General features: G+C 48.6%; 1 protein-coding gene across 2 annotated transcripts in view; it reads right to left on the bottom strand.

The window, feature by feature from the left end:
• The window catches only part of EXOC4 (exocyst complex component 4), a 568,367-nt gene that overhangs the window by 34,009 nt on the left and 517,922 nt on the right, over window positions 1–16,436 (bottom strand). The window contains exons 15-17 of one of the 2 annotated variants that reach the window (XM_019543773.1): window positions 11,558–11,699; window positions 6,609–6,787; window positions 4,858–5,017 (exon numbers count right to left, since the gene is read on the bottom strand). In XM_019543773.1, the coding sequence (XP_019399318.1) occupies window positions 4,858–5,017; window positions 6,609–6,787; window positions 11,558–11,699 (481 nt within the window). The remainder of the gene's footprint in view (window positions 1–4,857; window positions 5,018–6,608; window positions 6,788–11,557; window positions 11,700–16,436) is intronic. The other variant, XM_019543775.1, reaches the window with a different exon arrangement.

Raw genomic sequence — 16,436 nt, 5'->3', positions numbered from 1 at the left:
TTTGCCCCAAAGTTTGGCGTCATCAGCGAACTTGGCCAGTCCACTCCTGACTCCAATGTCCACATCGTTAATGAAGATGTTGAACAGCATGGGTCCCAGGACAGAGCCTTGAGGGACCCCACTGGTCACAGGGCACCATGACGACTCCATGATTTTTCAGAGCTAATAGTGAATGGTAGCCAGCCTCAAGCTGTGCGATGCCAAAGACATCAAAATGACTTGATCTTGCAGGAAACGACGCATGCTCCAGCATTTCCCCTCCTATGCCTGACAAGAAAGCAGATTTGCCTTCGTTCTGACGCATCGGAACTACAAAACAGCAAGGCAGCAGAGTCAGTCGATGGAAAACTTATTCCTCTAATAGCCGAACATTGGTTCAGAGGTCTTTAAACAGAATGGAGCTGAACACCTCTCTGCCGGTCGGTGTATGCGCGGGCAGGGGGATAGGAGGAGATACAATCTGACTTTGGCTCCAAATTTCCCAGCCGGCCTCCCAGCTCAATGGTGACAAACCATCTAAACCTGGAACCTAATTTGAAATCTAGCCCTTGATCCAAATCGTGCGGCACTGGCTTGTTTCAAGTTCAGAAATAAAATCATGAATATTCATCTGTATTCTGGTAGTGCTCACGTGCCCCTGTGAATGATCAGGGCCCTTTTGGGTGAGGTATCATACTGGTGGAGAAAAACAACAACAGTGTGCGATTTGGTAACGGGGTGTCCTTTCCGAACAGAGCGGTGCACAAGTCAGAGCAGTCGGGTACCCGGTACCACCTACGTCCGCTTGCGTGCGAGTGGATAAAATCATTTGCAGACTGCAAGCAACACGGCAGGTTCGCTGTCTGTAGGGAAGCATCCTAACGTACTCCCTGGTGTTGCTCTGTGTAGCATCCCCCTTCCATGACCATGTTCACTTTGGGTGAACCCAGATGTCTCAAAGCAAAACTCACAGGAAGCAGAGTCCCCCCGCCACCCCCTTTCCTATTACAAAGCCAACCAAGCAGTGAATTGGGAAAGATTGTGATGTGAACAGCAGGGTCGCAAACCGGAAACATTTTTAATTACCCAGTCTCACCTGAACCGGATGAGTATTAAGTGGGTTCATGTTTTACTGGGATAGCTCTGACTTCGCAGAGCAGGCAGTGTCCCGCTCAGATTTCCCCGACTGAGGTTGCTAACGGAAACACTTTCAAAGCCAGGGCGTCCAGAATAGGCAAGACATGTAAATGTTTCCCAGTGAGCTGAACAAACCCGCAAGGATCGTCACTGGATCAGTTAAAAAAAACCCTATACTTGTGGTCCAGAGAAAAAACATGCCGGATTCGGCAGCCTTTTCTCAAAATGCACAATGCAACATCAGAGCTTGAATGGGTTAATTTGCAGCAAGGCATGTACTGGGGGAAGCCGTTATCCACAAGTCGCGAGGGAGCTGCAGGAACAAGGATAATGTGCTAGCACAAAGCAGGGGCTCTAGTTTACTGTAGTACCACAGCAATGTGAATACCAAAGGGCGAAACTGGTTTCACTCTGTATCATGGAGAGCCAGCCCCTGAGAGACAAACAGCGTGGCCGTGCAACACGGAAAAGTAAAAAATGCTTTTGGAGCTTGCACAAAGGGAGGGGACAGCGAGATCGGCAAGCGGCAAACGCTGCTGTATGGAAAGCTCAGGCCTTTCTCTCTCCTTATGCTCTGCTTTCTCTGTGCATCCTTTCACAGGACCAGACAAAATGAGCCTCTGGTCACAAGAGCTTGTGCTATGCACCCACATATGTGTACGTGTGTGTGTGCACGAGTGAGTGCGTGAGTACATGCAAACACACACCTGCCCACCCACTTGGTTAATATACAAGGCGCAACTCTACCCTCCCTCAACTCGGGCAGGCCCAAAGAGCTCTCCTCATACAAAAACGGCCCCTTCCAGATGATGGGCAGGGATCCTGGTTTTCCCCGATAATTAAAAAAAAAAACAAAACAACAGCAAATTCTGATAAAAAAACCTGCAATTTCTCCAATAAAACCTCCCAAATCCATGATTCAAATGAAAGGTCCCTCACTACCCCCCACAATCCCGTGGCCCGGCTGCCCTCCATCGGGGGCTCTGCAGCCCAGAGGGTGCAACCCGGCACTGCAAGGGCATGGTGGGGCCACGTGGGGATCTCCTTGCCGCTGTGAGCTCCGCGCTGCCTTCGCGAAGTGTCCCCTGCACGCGCGGGAGCACCGTGGATGGTGGCAGGGGGTTATGTCCCTTGCTTTTGCCGCGTGGGCAGGGGACGCATTGCCAGGGCAACACAGAACTTGCAACGGCAAGGAGATCCCCATGCGGCCCCGCTGTTCCCTGCAGCACCAGGTTGCACCCACTGGGCTGCGAAGCCCCTGGGGGAGGGCAGCAGGGCGGGGAGTGGGCAGCCGGCCCCTGCCCCACACACAGATCTGGGGGGCATGGGTCTGTGCTGCCTCCCTGGGAGTGAATGCAGCAGTGGGGACCTGGCCCTTCCCCACTGCTCTCCGGATGAGCCGGTGCCTGCCCACTGCAGCCCCAGGCCCCACCTGCCCAGCCCTGCTCAACTCCCTCCTTCCCTCTCTACGGGGGCCTCAACCCCCACCCCAACTTACCTGTGGGAGCTGCTCTCCAGGCTGCCTGGCGGCCGCGTGCACATGCACGCACATAGCGCCTCCTGCTTGACCACCCTCCTCCCGCTCCCCCCAGCTCCTTGCAGGCTGGATCTCTGCCCACCTGCACACAGCTCTTTGCAAAGCTGCAAAATCCACGGGTTTCTCCACTAAAATGAGAAATCCAAGTTTCCCTCTGGTAAAGAGTAAAAACTGCAGTTATCTCCATTTTCCCGTGGGAAACAGGAAACCCGGATCCCTGATGATGGGCAGCTAAGGAAGACCAATGTGTCCCACCCGACCCTCTCTTTTTGAACACTGTAACATCCTGGGCAGCGCTATTCCCTTGCTATTCAGCGACTGCTGCAGCCACTAACTCGATGGCTCAGCTTTGCCAGCCTCCAGTAGCGCTTGGTCAGCATGTCTTTATTTGCATGCCAGTTGCTGCTAGCACATGCTTGAGCCCTGCTCTGTTTGCCAGAAACCAAGGCTAATTTATTTAACTTTTCAACTAAAAAAAAAATCATTTAAAAAGGGATGATTGAATTTGGGAATTAAAGTCCTCAGAGAATTAGTAATGGATCTCTCTACCCCCGTAGGCCTCAGCATTCATAACTTCCCCATGTCAATGTTATTATGAATACACTAATTCAATAATGAGCTCATTCCCCCCACGAGAGCCCAAGTAGATGAAGCACTCCGTCATACTTTGCTGTCCTCTGTGTGAGTAAGTCAGACGTTGCACCTAACTCAGTCTGTGTCAAATGGTGACAAACCTGATTCCCATTAGTTTTTACTCCAAAGCCCTGCATTGAGCGTTTGCCTTTGACCCACACCTGCTGTTAGACTTCAAGCCCCAAACCCTTCCCTATGAATATGCCATCTGCTCAGCTGCCTATTGCTGAAACGGTCACTGCCAAGATGACAGAACCTGTGCATTTAAGACACCAGCTCTCTTCTTATATCTATTTGCAAAGTCAATACAGATCTTTGTGCGTCGTTTAATTGGGCTGTCATTAATGTGCTCATTCCAAAAGCTCCAGCTACTTTTTGTGATGGGACTGCTTGAGTGCTCAGCAGCAGAGTGCTGCTGGCACTTTGCTAACGGAGTCAAAAGTTAACGACCTTTCTTTCTTTAAGGAAACATGGGTGTGTTGGTCTGAGTACAGGACTGGGAGATAGGAAATAGAAAGATCTTTGCTCCAGTCCTGACACCTTTCTCCCTCCCTGACATACTCTACTCGGTGACACCAAGTGACATATTTGACACCTTGGCCTCACTTTGCACAGCTATAAAAGATGGCCTCTACATTGCCTATTGTAAGGGGGGTGGCCCAAACGGATTTTGAGGTCCTTTTGAACCTTACAGTTGTCTGCATCAAGGAGCCTAATTAATACTTATCAACTTCTGCTGCCTCTCGACTTCAGCAGTTGCTCTTTAATGAGGAAAAGACAAAACAAGATTTAGGATAAGTGTTGCAAGCTATTTGTAAAACAGCAGGGTATCAGCCCTGGTATTCTGATCAAACCCTCCCCTTCTGGGCAATTATAATAGTCTGCCTACCTCAAACTCATCCATCAGTTTCTATGAATACAAGATCCTTTTCAACTCTCCGGGACAAATAGGACTCCCATTAAATCCAGCACGCAAACTTTGCCAAGAGAACAGGAATATTTTTGTTAAAACAATGAGCTGTCTCTTTCGCAGCCACTTGTGATGACAGGTACCTGCCAAAACACAACGCTAGAGCTGGCAAAACGTCATGGCGTTCCTTTGATTTCAATGGATGGGCTTTCCGAGCACGGCAGCAGGGAGGACTAAGCAAGGCAGTTCAATAGGGATGGAAGACGCGTCTACTGCTTCTGTTTTTAGAACAGACCTTTCAGGGGACAGAGCCTTTTGAATCCCCGAGGCTGCGGTGCTTTATTCTTGCCGCCCAACTGGACATTTCCTAGGGGACGTACCAGGCTGATAGCAGGTAGCAACCATAATGTGACTAATTTGGTGGAGGCTAAACTCAAAGTGACCTTCGTTCTGCTGAACGATTCTCTGCTGAATGTCCTGTATAAAGGAGGAAGAGGTGAATGGTATCTCCAGCGTTGGTTTTTTTTTTACTCCACTGGTCGGCTTTATCCAACCACAGCGGATAGATAATGCCTTGAAGCAATCTCTCTCGTCAACACAGATGTCATCATGTGAACAAAAGGGAAGGGGGAGACAGGGGCAGGCGCGCTTTCCAACTTACCTTGCAAAGTCCAGGTCAGCCTCCCGGGACATAGTGATGTTGGTCAAGTTCTGCTGGAGGATGAAGATGTTTCTGCACATTTTTTTGATGCCAGATTCACTGATCCGCTTGAAGTACTGGGCTCCGTTGATGAGAATGCAGGAAATCAAGTGGCCCAAGCCTAGGGGGAAGGAGCGAGAAGTCAAAGAACTGGAAGAGGAAGGACACGTAAGCATTGCCCTGCTGTTCCCTTTTAATGGACGGTACAACTCATGTTCTTAGGGTGGGTTCTGGATCCTACCTTCACCACCTTGCTATTTTTTGGGTGACTTCCCCCCAACTGTTTTTAAATTAATAAAAAAAGATAAATCTAATACACCAAGAATTATCATGAAAGAACAGAAGTAAAACTTTTTGTAGCCACTGATTTTTCCAGACCTTCAAGTGAGCCCCTGGATTTATTAAGCAGATTCTGGATAATTTTCTTTCCTTTCACGAGCTCAATGGGAAATTCTTACAGCCTCTTGTTAGCACTTGTCTCAACTTCCCCACACATCTGTTGAGTTACAACTGTTTGATCTACTGATACAACTGTTTCCCGCCCCCTCTTCCGGCACCATTGCCAGCCCAGAAGATCCAACATAGTTGGAAAAAAAAGATCTGCATTCTGCCTCAGGTACCATCAACATCCGATCATTTTGGACACAGAGCCGGTCATTACGCCTGGAGGAGAATAAAACTTTAAGATCTCCACGTATCAGGTTGAGCTTTCAAGGCTCATGGTTAAGAAGCAAATCTAGATTTGTTCACAGATGCTAGAAGTCTTGCTCTCAGGTTATATGCACAGGGAACATCAAGATGCTATTTGGAGAGATGGGTCTCATTGAGGGTGGTCTCTGACCCAAGTAGGCTGCCTTGAGCAAGGGGTTGGACTAGAGCACCTTCCAGGCCTATTTTCCATGATTCTTTGGACCTTCAAACTTCACTCAGGAATATGAACAGTACATAACGTGGGGAAAAGCATTATTGCAAGGCTTCCCCACTCTGCCTGCCCATCGTGCTACGTAGAGCAAGACTTGTATCTGCTTGGATTATTCTGACCTTGTACAATCCGTTGCATAAGATGATCTGCACTGTCCTAGAGGCCAGAAGACCATTAAAGACACAGAGGAAATATAAATGAGATGAACTAAACGTCATTTAGACTCTTAAAGGTCTTTACAGGTTGTAGCCGGGTTGGTCTAAGGACATAGGCAGACAAGGTTCTTTGGGTAAACCTGATATCTTTTATTCAATCAACTCAAATAGTTGGAAAACTTCTTCTTCACACCTTCCAAGCTGTTGAAGCTCTCCTGTTGCCCACATCTAATTCCAGAAACAGAAGAACTGTGCTTCGAGTAGGGCCTGCTCCATAACAGACCACACAGATTTCCTGATGGAGGACCTCACTGAACAGACTTCATCTTATGGGTTTCCCCATCTAAAATGGGCCCGTTCCTCGTGTTTATCCATTTATACAAAGGAATGGCATAGGGGCAGCAGGATTTCCATCTGCCCTGTGTCTGTACGGGTCTCCCTATCAATCTGCTGCAGATGGCTGCCATGCCACGGTCTGCATTTCCAAACAAGAACGTTTGCAGCTCTAGGCTGAGAACAATAACCTCGTTTTTTGGGAAGACCCAAAGCGTAGACCGCGTCCCAAGTGGCAGAGCAGACTCCCGGCTCCCCCTCCCTCCTAGCACATCAGCCATCCTTTCCAACAGATGTCTGACCTTCAAAGATGTACTGAAACTTGTGCTGCTGCAGGCTGGCACTCATAGCTTCCTCGATGGCGCTGATGTCCTTATTCAGCCGCACCACGAGAGCGTCATAATCCATACTTTCCACATTGGCGACTATAGCATAATTCCCTTGTTTAGCCAGCGGGATCAGATAATGGAAGCAATGAACTCTAGGCGACAGAAGGCAGAGACAAGGTAAGGTAAGATGTTAATATTAACCCACTGAGCTATTTATCCAATGTCATATGGATTTGGCTGGAAGAAATATTGAAGAAACCGTTTTAGCTTCCTGGATAAACCGAGCCATTGGCAGGAAAAGCTGTCTGCGGATAAGCTTTACCCTTGTTAAAAATGTGTTTGGGATGAGTTGAGGGCTGCTAAATACTGGAGCAATAGCTTTATATACTGAAGCCCTCTTTGGTACAGGTCCCATTGAACCAATAGGTGGTGGGATTCCCATTGCTTCAGTGGGAGTGATGTAAACCCCTTAATAATCCACCGAGCAAGTGTGGCAACTGGACACGACAAACAAATCACCACCGTGACATGGAGGGGCTGTGCCAAGTCTCTGGTTTGTTCAGTCCTCAATCTCTCAGCTTGGATTGCTAACAAGGGCGCTGAACTGCAGCGGCTGAATATTCCTCTCTGGGACCAGAGAGCAACCTCCAAAACCAGAGGCGCAGCGATGCGGCCGAGTGCCTGGGGCGGCTGCCACGCACAGAGGCAGGAACGCCGTCTGGCTGCTACCACTGCTGCAATCACATGGCTGCAGCACCAGCCTGGTTTTTTCCCCATCCCTACCACCCAAATTAGTGCCTGGGGCAGCTCCCCGAGTTGTCCTGCCCCAGTTATCCCACCGTCCAAAATGCATTTCATACAAATCACTGGGCAGGCACCAGCCGACGGTAACTTTCTCAAACTTCCCGACTTGTGCTGGCTTTCAACTGGCAGCCAAGCAGAAAGACGAACGCTTTGTCTCATTAGCAAGTCTCTAAAGGCAACTAAAGCCCTTAGTCCTTCAATAATTAACACTGCTTTTAGTGCCCTGGCTGATCCCAAATAGAATTGATTGGCAATATTTTGTTACCACCGTGCAACAGGATTGAAATGGCTGCAAAATGAGCCTGGCTCCCCCCGCCTTCAAAACGCTGGCATGTTCATACTGACCTTGACGTGACTTTGGCATTAAGGTTTTCTGAAAACACTGCTGATTGCACAGCGGGAGGGTTGATTTTTGTAAAGTGCATATTTAGGATGTTACCGTGATACATGGCTGCGACAGTACGCAGCTAAGGTCTCCTGAAGGTAGAGCTTTTATTTAAAGCAACTGCCTGATCAAGGTGACATTTGAAGCTGGTCTTGTATGGTGCAACAACTTAGTATTTCCTCTTTAATAGGGGAAAAATAATAATAATGATCATGATAAATTGGCCGGTGATTTCTGCCTCAAACGTATCCACCTCTCAGCATGTCATTTTGCTCCCTTCAGGGATGAACAGAATGAGATCTTGGTGATCAAGTATGACCTATGCAGTTGGAGGTAAAAATGACAAGTGCCTTTTATTCAGATTCTCCACCCTAGCATGTACAAGTCCAACAAGTGCTTCATTGTAGGATCTTGGGGGAAAAAAACCCTCTCCATGTATCCTTAAGCCCTAGTAACATGTTAAAACAGGCAAAGTAGGAGCCAGGGGATATAAAGCAATAATGAGCTAGCCATGGCAGCGCCTGCTCACAGATATTTAATATTACCACTATTTTTGTATTTATTTTTTTACCCGTGAACAGTTCATGCAAAGCTCTATAAAGCAATACGCTCTTGCACTATTCCTGAGGTATCTTCTGGAGAAGTCCTAGACATTTATATTACCTCTTAGGGGGTCTACAGACTTTTAATTTAGAGAATTTACCCCAAAACCTAAATGGGGCACCAGGCTTCAGTGAAGTCCGCAGCAGAACCGGCCGGGAATTTAATATGGTTTCAGTTATTTTCCATGGGTATTTTTGAAACCGTACGACAGGACACTATAGCAGGGAAAATGAGATCAGAACCTGGCCCATGTTAAGTTCCCTTTGCACTGTGGGAGCAAAGCGGTGCAGATATCCTAAGGAATGAGCCGAGACCTTCCCAACACTGGGAACCACCAAGTCAGCACAGGCCTGGCATACGTGAAAGTGCTATAAGGGCAGGAGGCGGCCCAGATTGGGGCGTCCTAGTCTCTTGTGATGCCCGCCAGCAAAATGTCTCGTGAGGGGCTATGATGAGCATGTACAAGTTAGTGCAGCCCCAGGGCTCCTCTAAACGGCACACAGACCTGAACTGGGCCCCCAAACAGTCCCTAGATGCAGCAGACGGCAGAACGGATGTGGTTGAACCTTGCTTGTGCTTATCTGCATGCACAAACCCTTCTCCTGAGCCATTAGCTACTAACTGTAGAAGACAAGAACATAAAAAGCACCGTGCTGCATCGAGCCCAGCATCCCATCTCCAGCAGTGGCAGAAGAGGATGCTATAGAGGGCGAGTGTTGAACCAGGTATCTCTAAAGTGATCCATGCCCTGTTCAATACCCTCCCTGGCATTTGCCATTTTAGGTTTAGAGACACCAGAGGAAACATCTCTAACCGTTCTGGTCAACAGCTGCTAATAGATCTATCATCCATGAATTTTCTGTTAATTCCTATAGTATAAGTCAGGTGTGGTTATTAAATTTGAACAAGAAGAATGGCATTATCATTAAGGAAGGCGGCAGAGACTTGGTTTTTTAGGCCACGTGGCCAAAAACATGATGTGGTAGTTAAGGCAAATTAGATAACTCTGCTTCGGCAGCCTCCCTCCGTGACACTGGGTTAATACTACTTCCCGACATCCTAGGACTTACAGTGCTGAGTTAATGTTTATGAAAGAGCTTTAAGATTGTCTAATGGACAGAACCAAAGTTGTACGTGCCAGTGGGATTATTGTGAATATGGGTACTGATCTGCAAGTCTCAACGAGGTTCCTTGTAAATGAGCAGGTAAAAAGTAAAAAAAAAAATGAAGGGACAATTTCTTCTTTCACGCACGCTGCTTGCTGAGTGGCACAGCATGGCTTCAGGTTTAGGAGAGCCTCGTGTGCCTCTCGCATTGCTGCAGCCCAATACCGACCAAGCCCCAACAGAACAAAACCATGAAGCAACTGGACGAGCTGGAGGAGAAGACAACGCAGAGGCTTTCTGCAATGCAAACCTCGGCTTGTGTCGCCTTGAACGGCACCTGCAACAGCAAGGGGCCCGACGCGTTCCCGTGCTCTCTGGCAACACATGCTGAGGGCCTGTTTAAAGAACAGGGTTTTCTGAATGAAAACACGCCCTGACAATGGCAGAAATCCCGGGAGCTGGCACAGTCCTTTCTGGCAACCCTGCTATGGAAGAGATGCCGGAGGGACTAGCTTTGTGCTGCCTGGCGTGGCAGGTGGTTGGTGCACTCAGCATAAGAGGGAAACTCCCAGAGAAAGATTTTACTGGTCATTAGCTCACCTTGGTTTCCCTTCCAGTGGCCTGCAACGAGCCTCTCACAATTGGCTTTTTTGCACCGACAGCATCAGATTGGGCCCGGATAATGGCCAGATCACCTGAGGAAGGGGACAATCTCCTATCTGCTACCTCCCTCAACCTCACTTTACCTGCTGTTACTCACACCCCAGTTGCCTGGTGTCCTGAAACTGCGGGCTAATGGCAGCCTGTTCGGTGCCTAGAGCCCGATGTGTGACAGCGCTAGGGTTTGGCTGGGTGTTCCCACCTTCCCCTCCTAATGCCTCCAGGCCTGGTTTTTCTGGGTGCCCATAAGTGAAGCGACGTATCCACCGGAACAGGGCGCGCAGGTGGAGGGGCTGCCGACATGTGTACGGTTTTATTTCTTCTCTGAAAATGAGGAGCTGCAGTAATCTACCCAAGCACAGGATAAAGCTCAAAACGGGTCACATCAGGACAAGCCGCCGACGCATCAAATTGTGCAGCTGCCCGGAGGAAGACAAGCAACCAGTGCCATGCACCCGGGAAAAACTGCTTCCCGAGGCTCTTTCTCCTGTGACAGCTGATGGCCTTCACTCTTGGCCCTTGTAGCCCCATATATATCTACAAAATGAGCTAGCTGGTGCCCCCACCTTTCTCCCCTTTCAGCAGCCGATGGTGTGATTTCCCAGACCGCCCTCCGAGGCACAGTGAGGGATACGCATTAAAAAGATGTCAGATGCAAGACAGTTCTTTTTGTGCTGCTTCATTTTTTTGTCTGGAAAAGGCCCCTCTCTCCCCCCACCAAAAAAGTTTTCCCAATGCACAAATTGTTAGAAAAAAGAACCGTTTTCCCCTCAAGCTTTCCCACCGCTCTGATGTGTTGGGCCCCTGCAGTGTTTCCCTGCATCCTGCTGAACACCCAGCCTCAAACCTCAGGGCTGAGACGCGACCAGGAACGGGGCAGCCTCTGCACACCCACCCCATCTCTTCTTCTAGGGCTTTGCTAGAGGGCATGGTGCCAGACTGGACTGAAGGCCCGTTTCCTCCCTGCAGGTCTCGCCTCCTCTCTGCTCTTCTCTCATTCAACCTCTCTGCAAATTCCTCCCAAACTGGATTGCTTGCAGGCTACATTAACTCCTATCCTCACTGAGGTGGTTTGACCTGATGTGGCCGTGTAACGGCAGCGTTTTCCTTGCTGTGGCTCGTAGAAGCTATGGGACCGTGTGCAAGATGATACCATTGAACACACCCAGAGGTGCGCGTGTGCATGCATGCGCACACACGAACCCTTTTAAATTCCCGGAGCTTGATATCTGTCACGATCCCTTATCTCCCAAAGAACATCAGGCACTTTCTGGAAGAAGCACATCTAATTACTGGAGCTTTACAGCGGTCTTAACCACACGCATTGATGTAGACACCCCAAATGCAGAGGCATTATACAGTACCTGACTTCCAAATGGAGGACCAGCAGACAGCGGTCAGCCATCTCCTGGAAGGACTTGGCCAGTTCACTGAGGGTCTGCATGATCTGCTCAGATGCTGGTGGGAGCTCCATGCTTGCATGGCTGTCCTGACCTGGTGACAGTGCTAAGAAGACACAAAGTACATGTTAGTGATGGGGAATATGTTTAATCAAATGAGTGCACTTTAGCAACCGTGTCATTTTGTCTACTTCCCCCCATGCCGCTGCATAGGTTTAGCTAAGCTCTGATGTCTATAATGCTGGAGCATATGAAGCAACAAACTGCTTCTGCAATCAATTAAACTCCAAAACAAAGCTGAGGGATTTAATCAACCACCAAGATCATTTGTGCACGAGGATATTGCTGCGGAGCTGATATTTCTATAACCACAAGGCAAGGGGAAACGTATAAACTGCCCCCTGCACAGTGCAAAAAGGGGAAGGATGGTTTCCTGTGGTTGAAGCACAGCTCCTAAACTACTAGGTGACACCACAATTAGCCCCAGTGCCGCTGTGTTTGCACCAGACTTAATGAATAGTCCAGAACAAGTCCTTTAACATCCCTCTCCGCCCCCTGACCCTAACGTGGGAATGTTGATGTCCCTGGCCCCGTAAAGCTGCTGTGGGAGTTAGTTCAAGTTTGTTCAATGCCTTGAAAACACTAACGTACCGGCGGGCAAGGTTCAGCAGCAGCAGCTGGATCAGTCTAGATCAGGCAGGTGCTTCTAAAATAGCTGCTGCCACTTCTACTTGCCGCCCACCTGCAGCATGAACGAAGCCCCGAATTGCTGCCCGCCCCGCGACTGCATGGCTTCAGCGTCGGCAAAACCCCTTGGTTCTGTGGTCCAGATGCAAAGGCTCCCCAGACCAGATCTAGCACACGTGTTGCTAACTCCTGCCCGAATACATCAAATATTAAAGAATTTTTCTTTTTTTTTGGGAAAAATCTTATTAGTCTAATAAAAGATATCGTCTCTACTGCAAGTCCTGATGGTCAAATATTAACTAACACTTTTCCAGGCAGCTCTACCCTTCATGCACAAGTGGCTTTTGTGAGCAGGCGGCAACTCTGGAGATGGGGCTGCGATCGACTCAAACCTTTCAGCCACTCTCCAAATGACTCGCTGCTGAATCTTGGCACTTTACAAACAAGAAAAAAAAAGAGATCCTCACACCCCCCCGCTGCGGCGAGGAGTCCTTGTGGTCCGGTTGCCTCAAAGAGGCAGCAGGTACAGAGGAGCTAACTGACTTCTCCAAGACCATGCAGGAAAGTCTGTGACAGGGTAAAAACAGAGGTCCCAAGCATCCCTGTCGTCATCTTTTCTTTCTTCCTAGGCCATGCCGCTTTTCAGAGTAGTGTCAACTAGTATGCTAATTTGAATGCTGGTAAAACACACCTGCATGCCAACAAGGTCTGTACCTGGGACCTTCAGTGCTGCAACACAGACTATTGCTACTTGAGCCAAAGTAGTGGCTTTGCTAGCAAGTGCATTGGCAGGCTATCATCATGCGCTCTGCCTGGCTCAAAGAAAGCTCATCCCCAATATCTGTCTTCCAGGCCCTGTTTAGGACTCGAACGACTCTTTGAATATGTCGCCAGTTGGGGTACAGTGGTAAAACAATCAAGACACCCTGATATGGATTTCAAGGCGTGAGAATTCAAGACTTGAGCAAGACTTGCTGTGACAGCCGCCAGCCCCCCAACTCTCAGTCCAACTGTAAATTAATATTTGGGTTGGACAGATGTGATGCCAGTTTTACTGTTGGCCACAGAAACTAGCATGCCTTAACCATGCTAGTCCAATGGGCCGCCTAAGCTAGGGGAAGACTTTTGGTCTAAACGGGCCATTAGCAATAACTGATCTTTGGATCATCAGCATCAGAGGTCAGGCATCGCCCACTTGAGCTCGTGGAGTGACTTGATCTGGTGGCAGCAATAGAAAGCTCTTGCTCTCCAATGGACTTGCCTCTAACGATAGACACAGCCAATGCGGTACTCCTGCATCTCCCAGATTACTGTTTCCACAGGCTTATAGAGGAAAACCTCCATCTTGGATGGGGACCAGTAAAAGGAAAGGCTTCATGAGGTTCAACAAGGACAAGTTCAAAATCTTGCACTTAGGATGGAGCAATCCCATGCACTGTGGGGCTGACTGGCTGGGCAGCAGCTCTGCAGAAAAGGACCTGGGGGTGACAGGGGCAAGAAGCTGAATACGAGCCAGCAGCGTGCCCTTGGTGCCAAGAAGGCTACCTGCATCCTGGGCTGCGATGGTAGGAGCATTGCATTCAAGGGAAGTGATTCTTCCCCGCTATTCAGCACTGGTGAGGCCACATCTGGAGTACGGTGTCCAATTTTGGTCACCCCAGACCTGAACAACAAATCCGGCACAGGAAAGGATGTGGATAAATTGGAGAGAGCCCAGCGGAGGGTAAAAATGGTTAGCGGTCTGGGGCACAAGACTTATGAGGAGAGGCTGCGGGAACTGGGTTTCTTTAGTCTGCAGAAGAGACAACCGAGGGGGGACTGAATAGCTGCCTTCACCTCCCTGCAGGGGGGCTGCAAAGAGGATGGAGCTGGACCGGTCTCAGCGGGGGCAGATAACATAAAAAAGAGCAATGGTCTTAAGTTGCAGCAAGAAAAGTTTGGGTTGGATATTAGGAAAACTTTTTCATGAGGAGTGTAGTAAAGCACTGGAAAAGGTTTTCCAGAGAGAGGTGGTGATATCTCCATCCTTGAAAGCTTTTAAGACCCCACTAGACAAAGCCCTGGCTGGGATGATCTAGGTGGGGCTGGTCCTGCTTGGAGCAGGGGGTTGGACTAGATGTGACCTCCTGAGGCCCCTTCAACCCTCCTTTTCTATGAGTCTATGAAAGCCTCTTACTGCCGTCTGAAGTATGCTGCACACAAGAGGAACTCTCACTGGTTTTTGGCCTTCTCCATGAGATTAAAAGCACTCGTGAGACCTATTCTTTAAAGAAAAGATAGGAAAGGACAATAAAGCCCCTACACTGTCAACCATGCCTTGACAGCAAAACAAAAGATCAGAGTAGACTGAGATAAATGCAAAAGACAGAGCCATAAGGCGAGAAGAACAGCATGCTGGGAAAGACGGCAGAAGGGAAACCACCTAATCGTGCCTATAATTTTACTGTAAATTACCGAAGAAAAATGCATGCTGAGTAAAAGGGCATAAAACCGAGACTACTCCAAGCAAACTGGTTTATGAACTCCTCCAAGCCCACTGAAATTTATGAAGTTTGTTAACGAGGAGATAGTGAGGAGAGTAAAGAAACTCTGGAGCCGGGGAAGCACAAGTGGAAATAATTAACCAGCTCCTAAATGTCAAAGGGAAATGCAAGGAAGACATCTTGAGAACCTGCCCGGGGCGGCAGACACGGCTGGCATCTGTGCGCACGCCACCTCGGGACATTGTTCAGCCAGCGATACGCAGCCTATTTACACGTGCAGCTCAAGGTCCTGTTGGAGGTATTCCTCCCACCAGGGAAAACCAATGAACTGGGGGGGTTGGCTTTATTTAAAAAGCACCTCTTTCAATATAAATACAGTAACGGGGGATGCTAATAAGGCACTTTTGGGAAAGTAAGTAAATATTTGGCTGTTTAAAGCCCCGCTCATGTCATTCACCTTGATGAAGGTGCAGGGCTCAGTAGATGGGGCAGGATCAGGCCTGAGGTTATTTATATGGTCCCAGTTTGAGTAGGGAAATCATCTCCCTGTTGCTGCTGAAAGGGGAAAAGTCCATTTCTCACGCTGCTGATGATACAAATGCTCTGTAAACCACGGGCAGAAGATCCCTGGATCCACCTGCTCCCAGCGCCGGGCTGGGCCATTAGCACTGGAAGAATCATTTTCTTTAACAAGCTCAAGGTGATGCTGGGGCAGCTGCCCTAAGAAACCAGGATGGCTGGTTGCCGCTTGCACTAGCAGTGTCTCGTTAGAGGCTCGGGAGATGGATGGACATGTCATCTGAAACGCAAGACTCAGCTAATTTCCCTTGCAGTGGCAAGATATATATATATTTTGCTCAGCTTTCAGCAATTCATTTACAGGGATTTTTGTAAAGACATAATCACATTTGTTGGTAAGGGGAAGAGGAGGAGGAAAATGGGACAATCTGCTCTTTATTTAAATCAAAGGCTGAAAAGTCAATTTGGGTGGCTCATTACGCCAGGAGGGAGAAGGAAGGCTAAGTTGGCAGCTGCTGTTTCTCAGGGACTGTAGACCGATTCCTCTCATTTAGCATTGAGATCTGAACAGCTGGGAGGTTTGGGTTTTGGAGCAGGACAGTCTATTGGAAAATGACCTTTTCTTTCTTTTTCTTTTTTTTTTTACACAAGGAACAGAAAGTATTTGTATCTGATGAACAACTGAGTGTGATGCAGGCTGACACATCCTACGTTAACAGTAGGATGATAACTATGGCAAAGTTCAGAAAGTGGGGACTAGAAAGATCAAGCGGCCTGCCCGGGGTCACACAATCAGATTGCGACAGAATAAGAAAGAACCAGGCTGCTGCCTCCTCACGAGACCGTTCCCCCTTCCCGAATCAAGGGCCCAGCAGCCTGATCTGGTAAGTCAGTCCCTGCCTTCCCTCAGAAGAAGATCTCTAGTTGCCCTATTCTCTGATTTCTCCTTCAATAAGGTGCCAATGCAACCTTCCTCCTCTTAAGATGTCGATGCAACCTTCCTCCTCTGTTGCCCTGCTCCATACCTGTGTGCCTTCCCTCGGAAGAGGGTCTCTGGTTGCCCTGTTCTGCAATTTCTCCATCAGTAAAATGTCAATGCAATCTTGACATCTAAAGGTATCAACGCAGCCTTTTTCCTCTTCCGTTGCCCTGTT

The sequence above is a fragment of the Crocodylus porosus genome, unplaced genomic scaffold, assembly GCF_001723895.1.
Source record: "Crocodylus porosus isolate Cpor-Errol unplaced genomic scaffold, CroPor_comp1, whole genome shotgun sequence".
NCBI lineage: Eukaryota > Metazoa > Chordata > Crocodylia > Crocodylidae > Crocodylus > Crocodylus porosus.
Note: the sequence above shows the minus strand (reverse complement) of the source record. Positions and strands in the feature narration are given on the sequence as shown.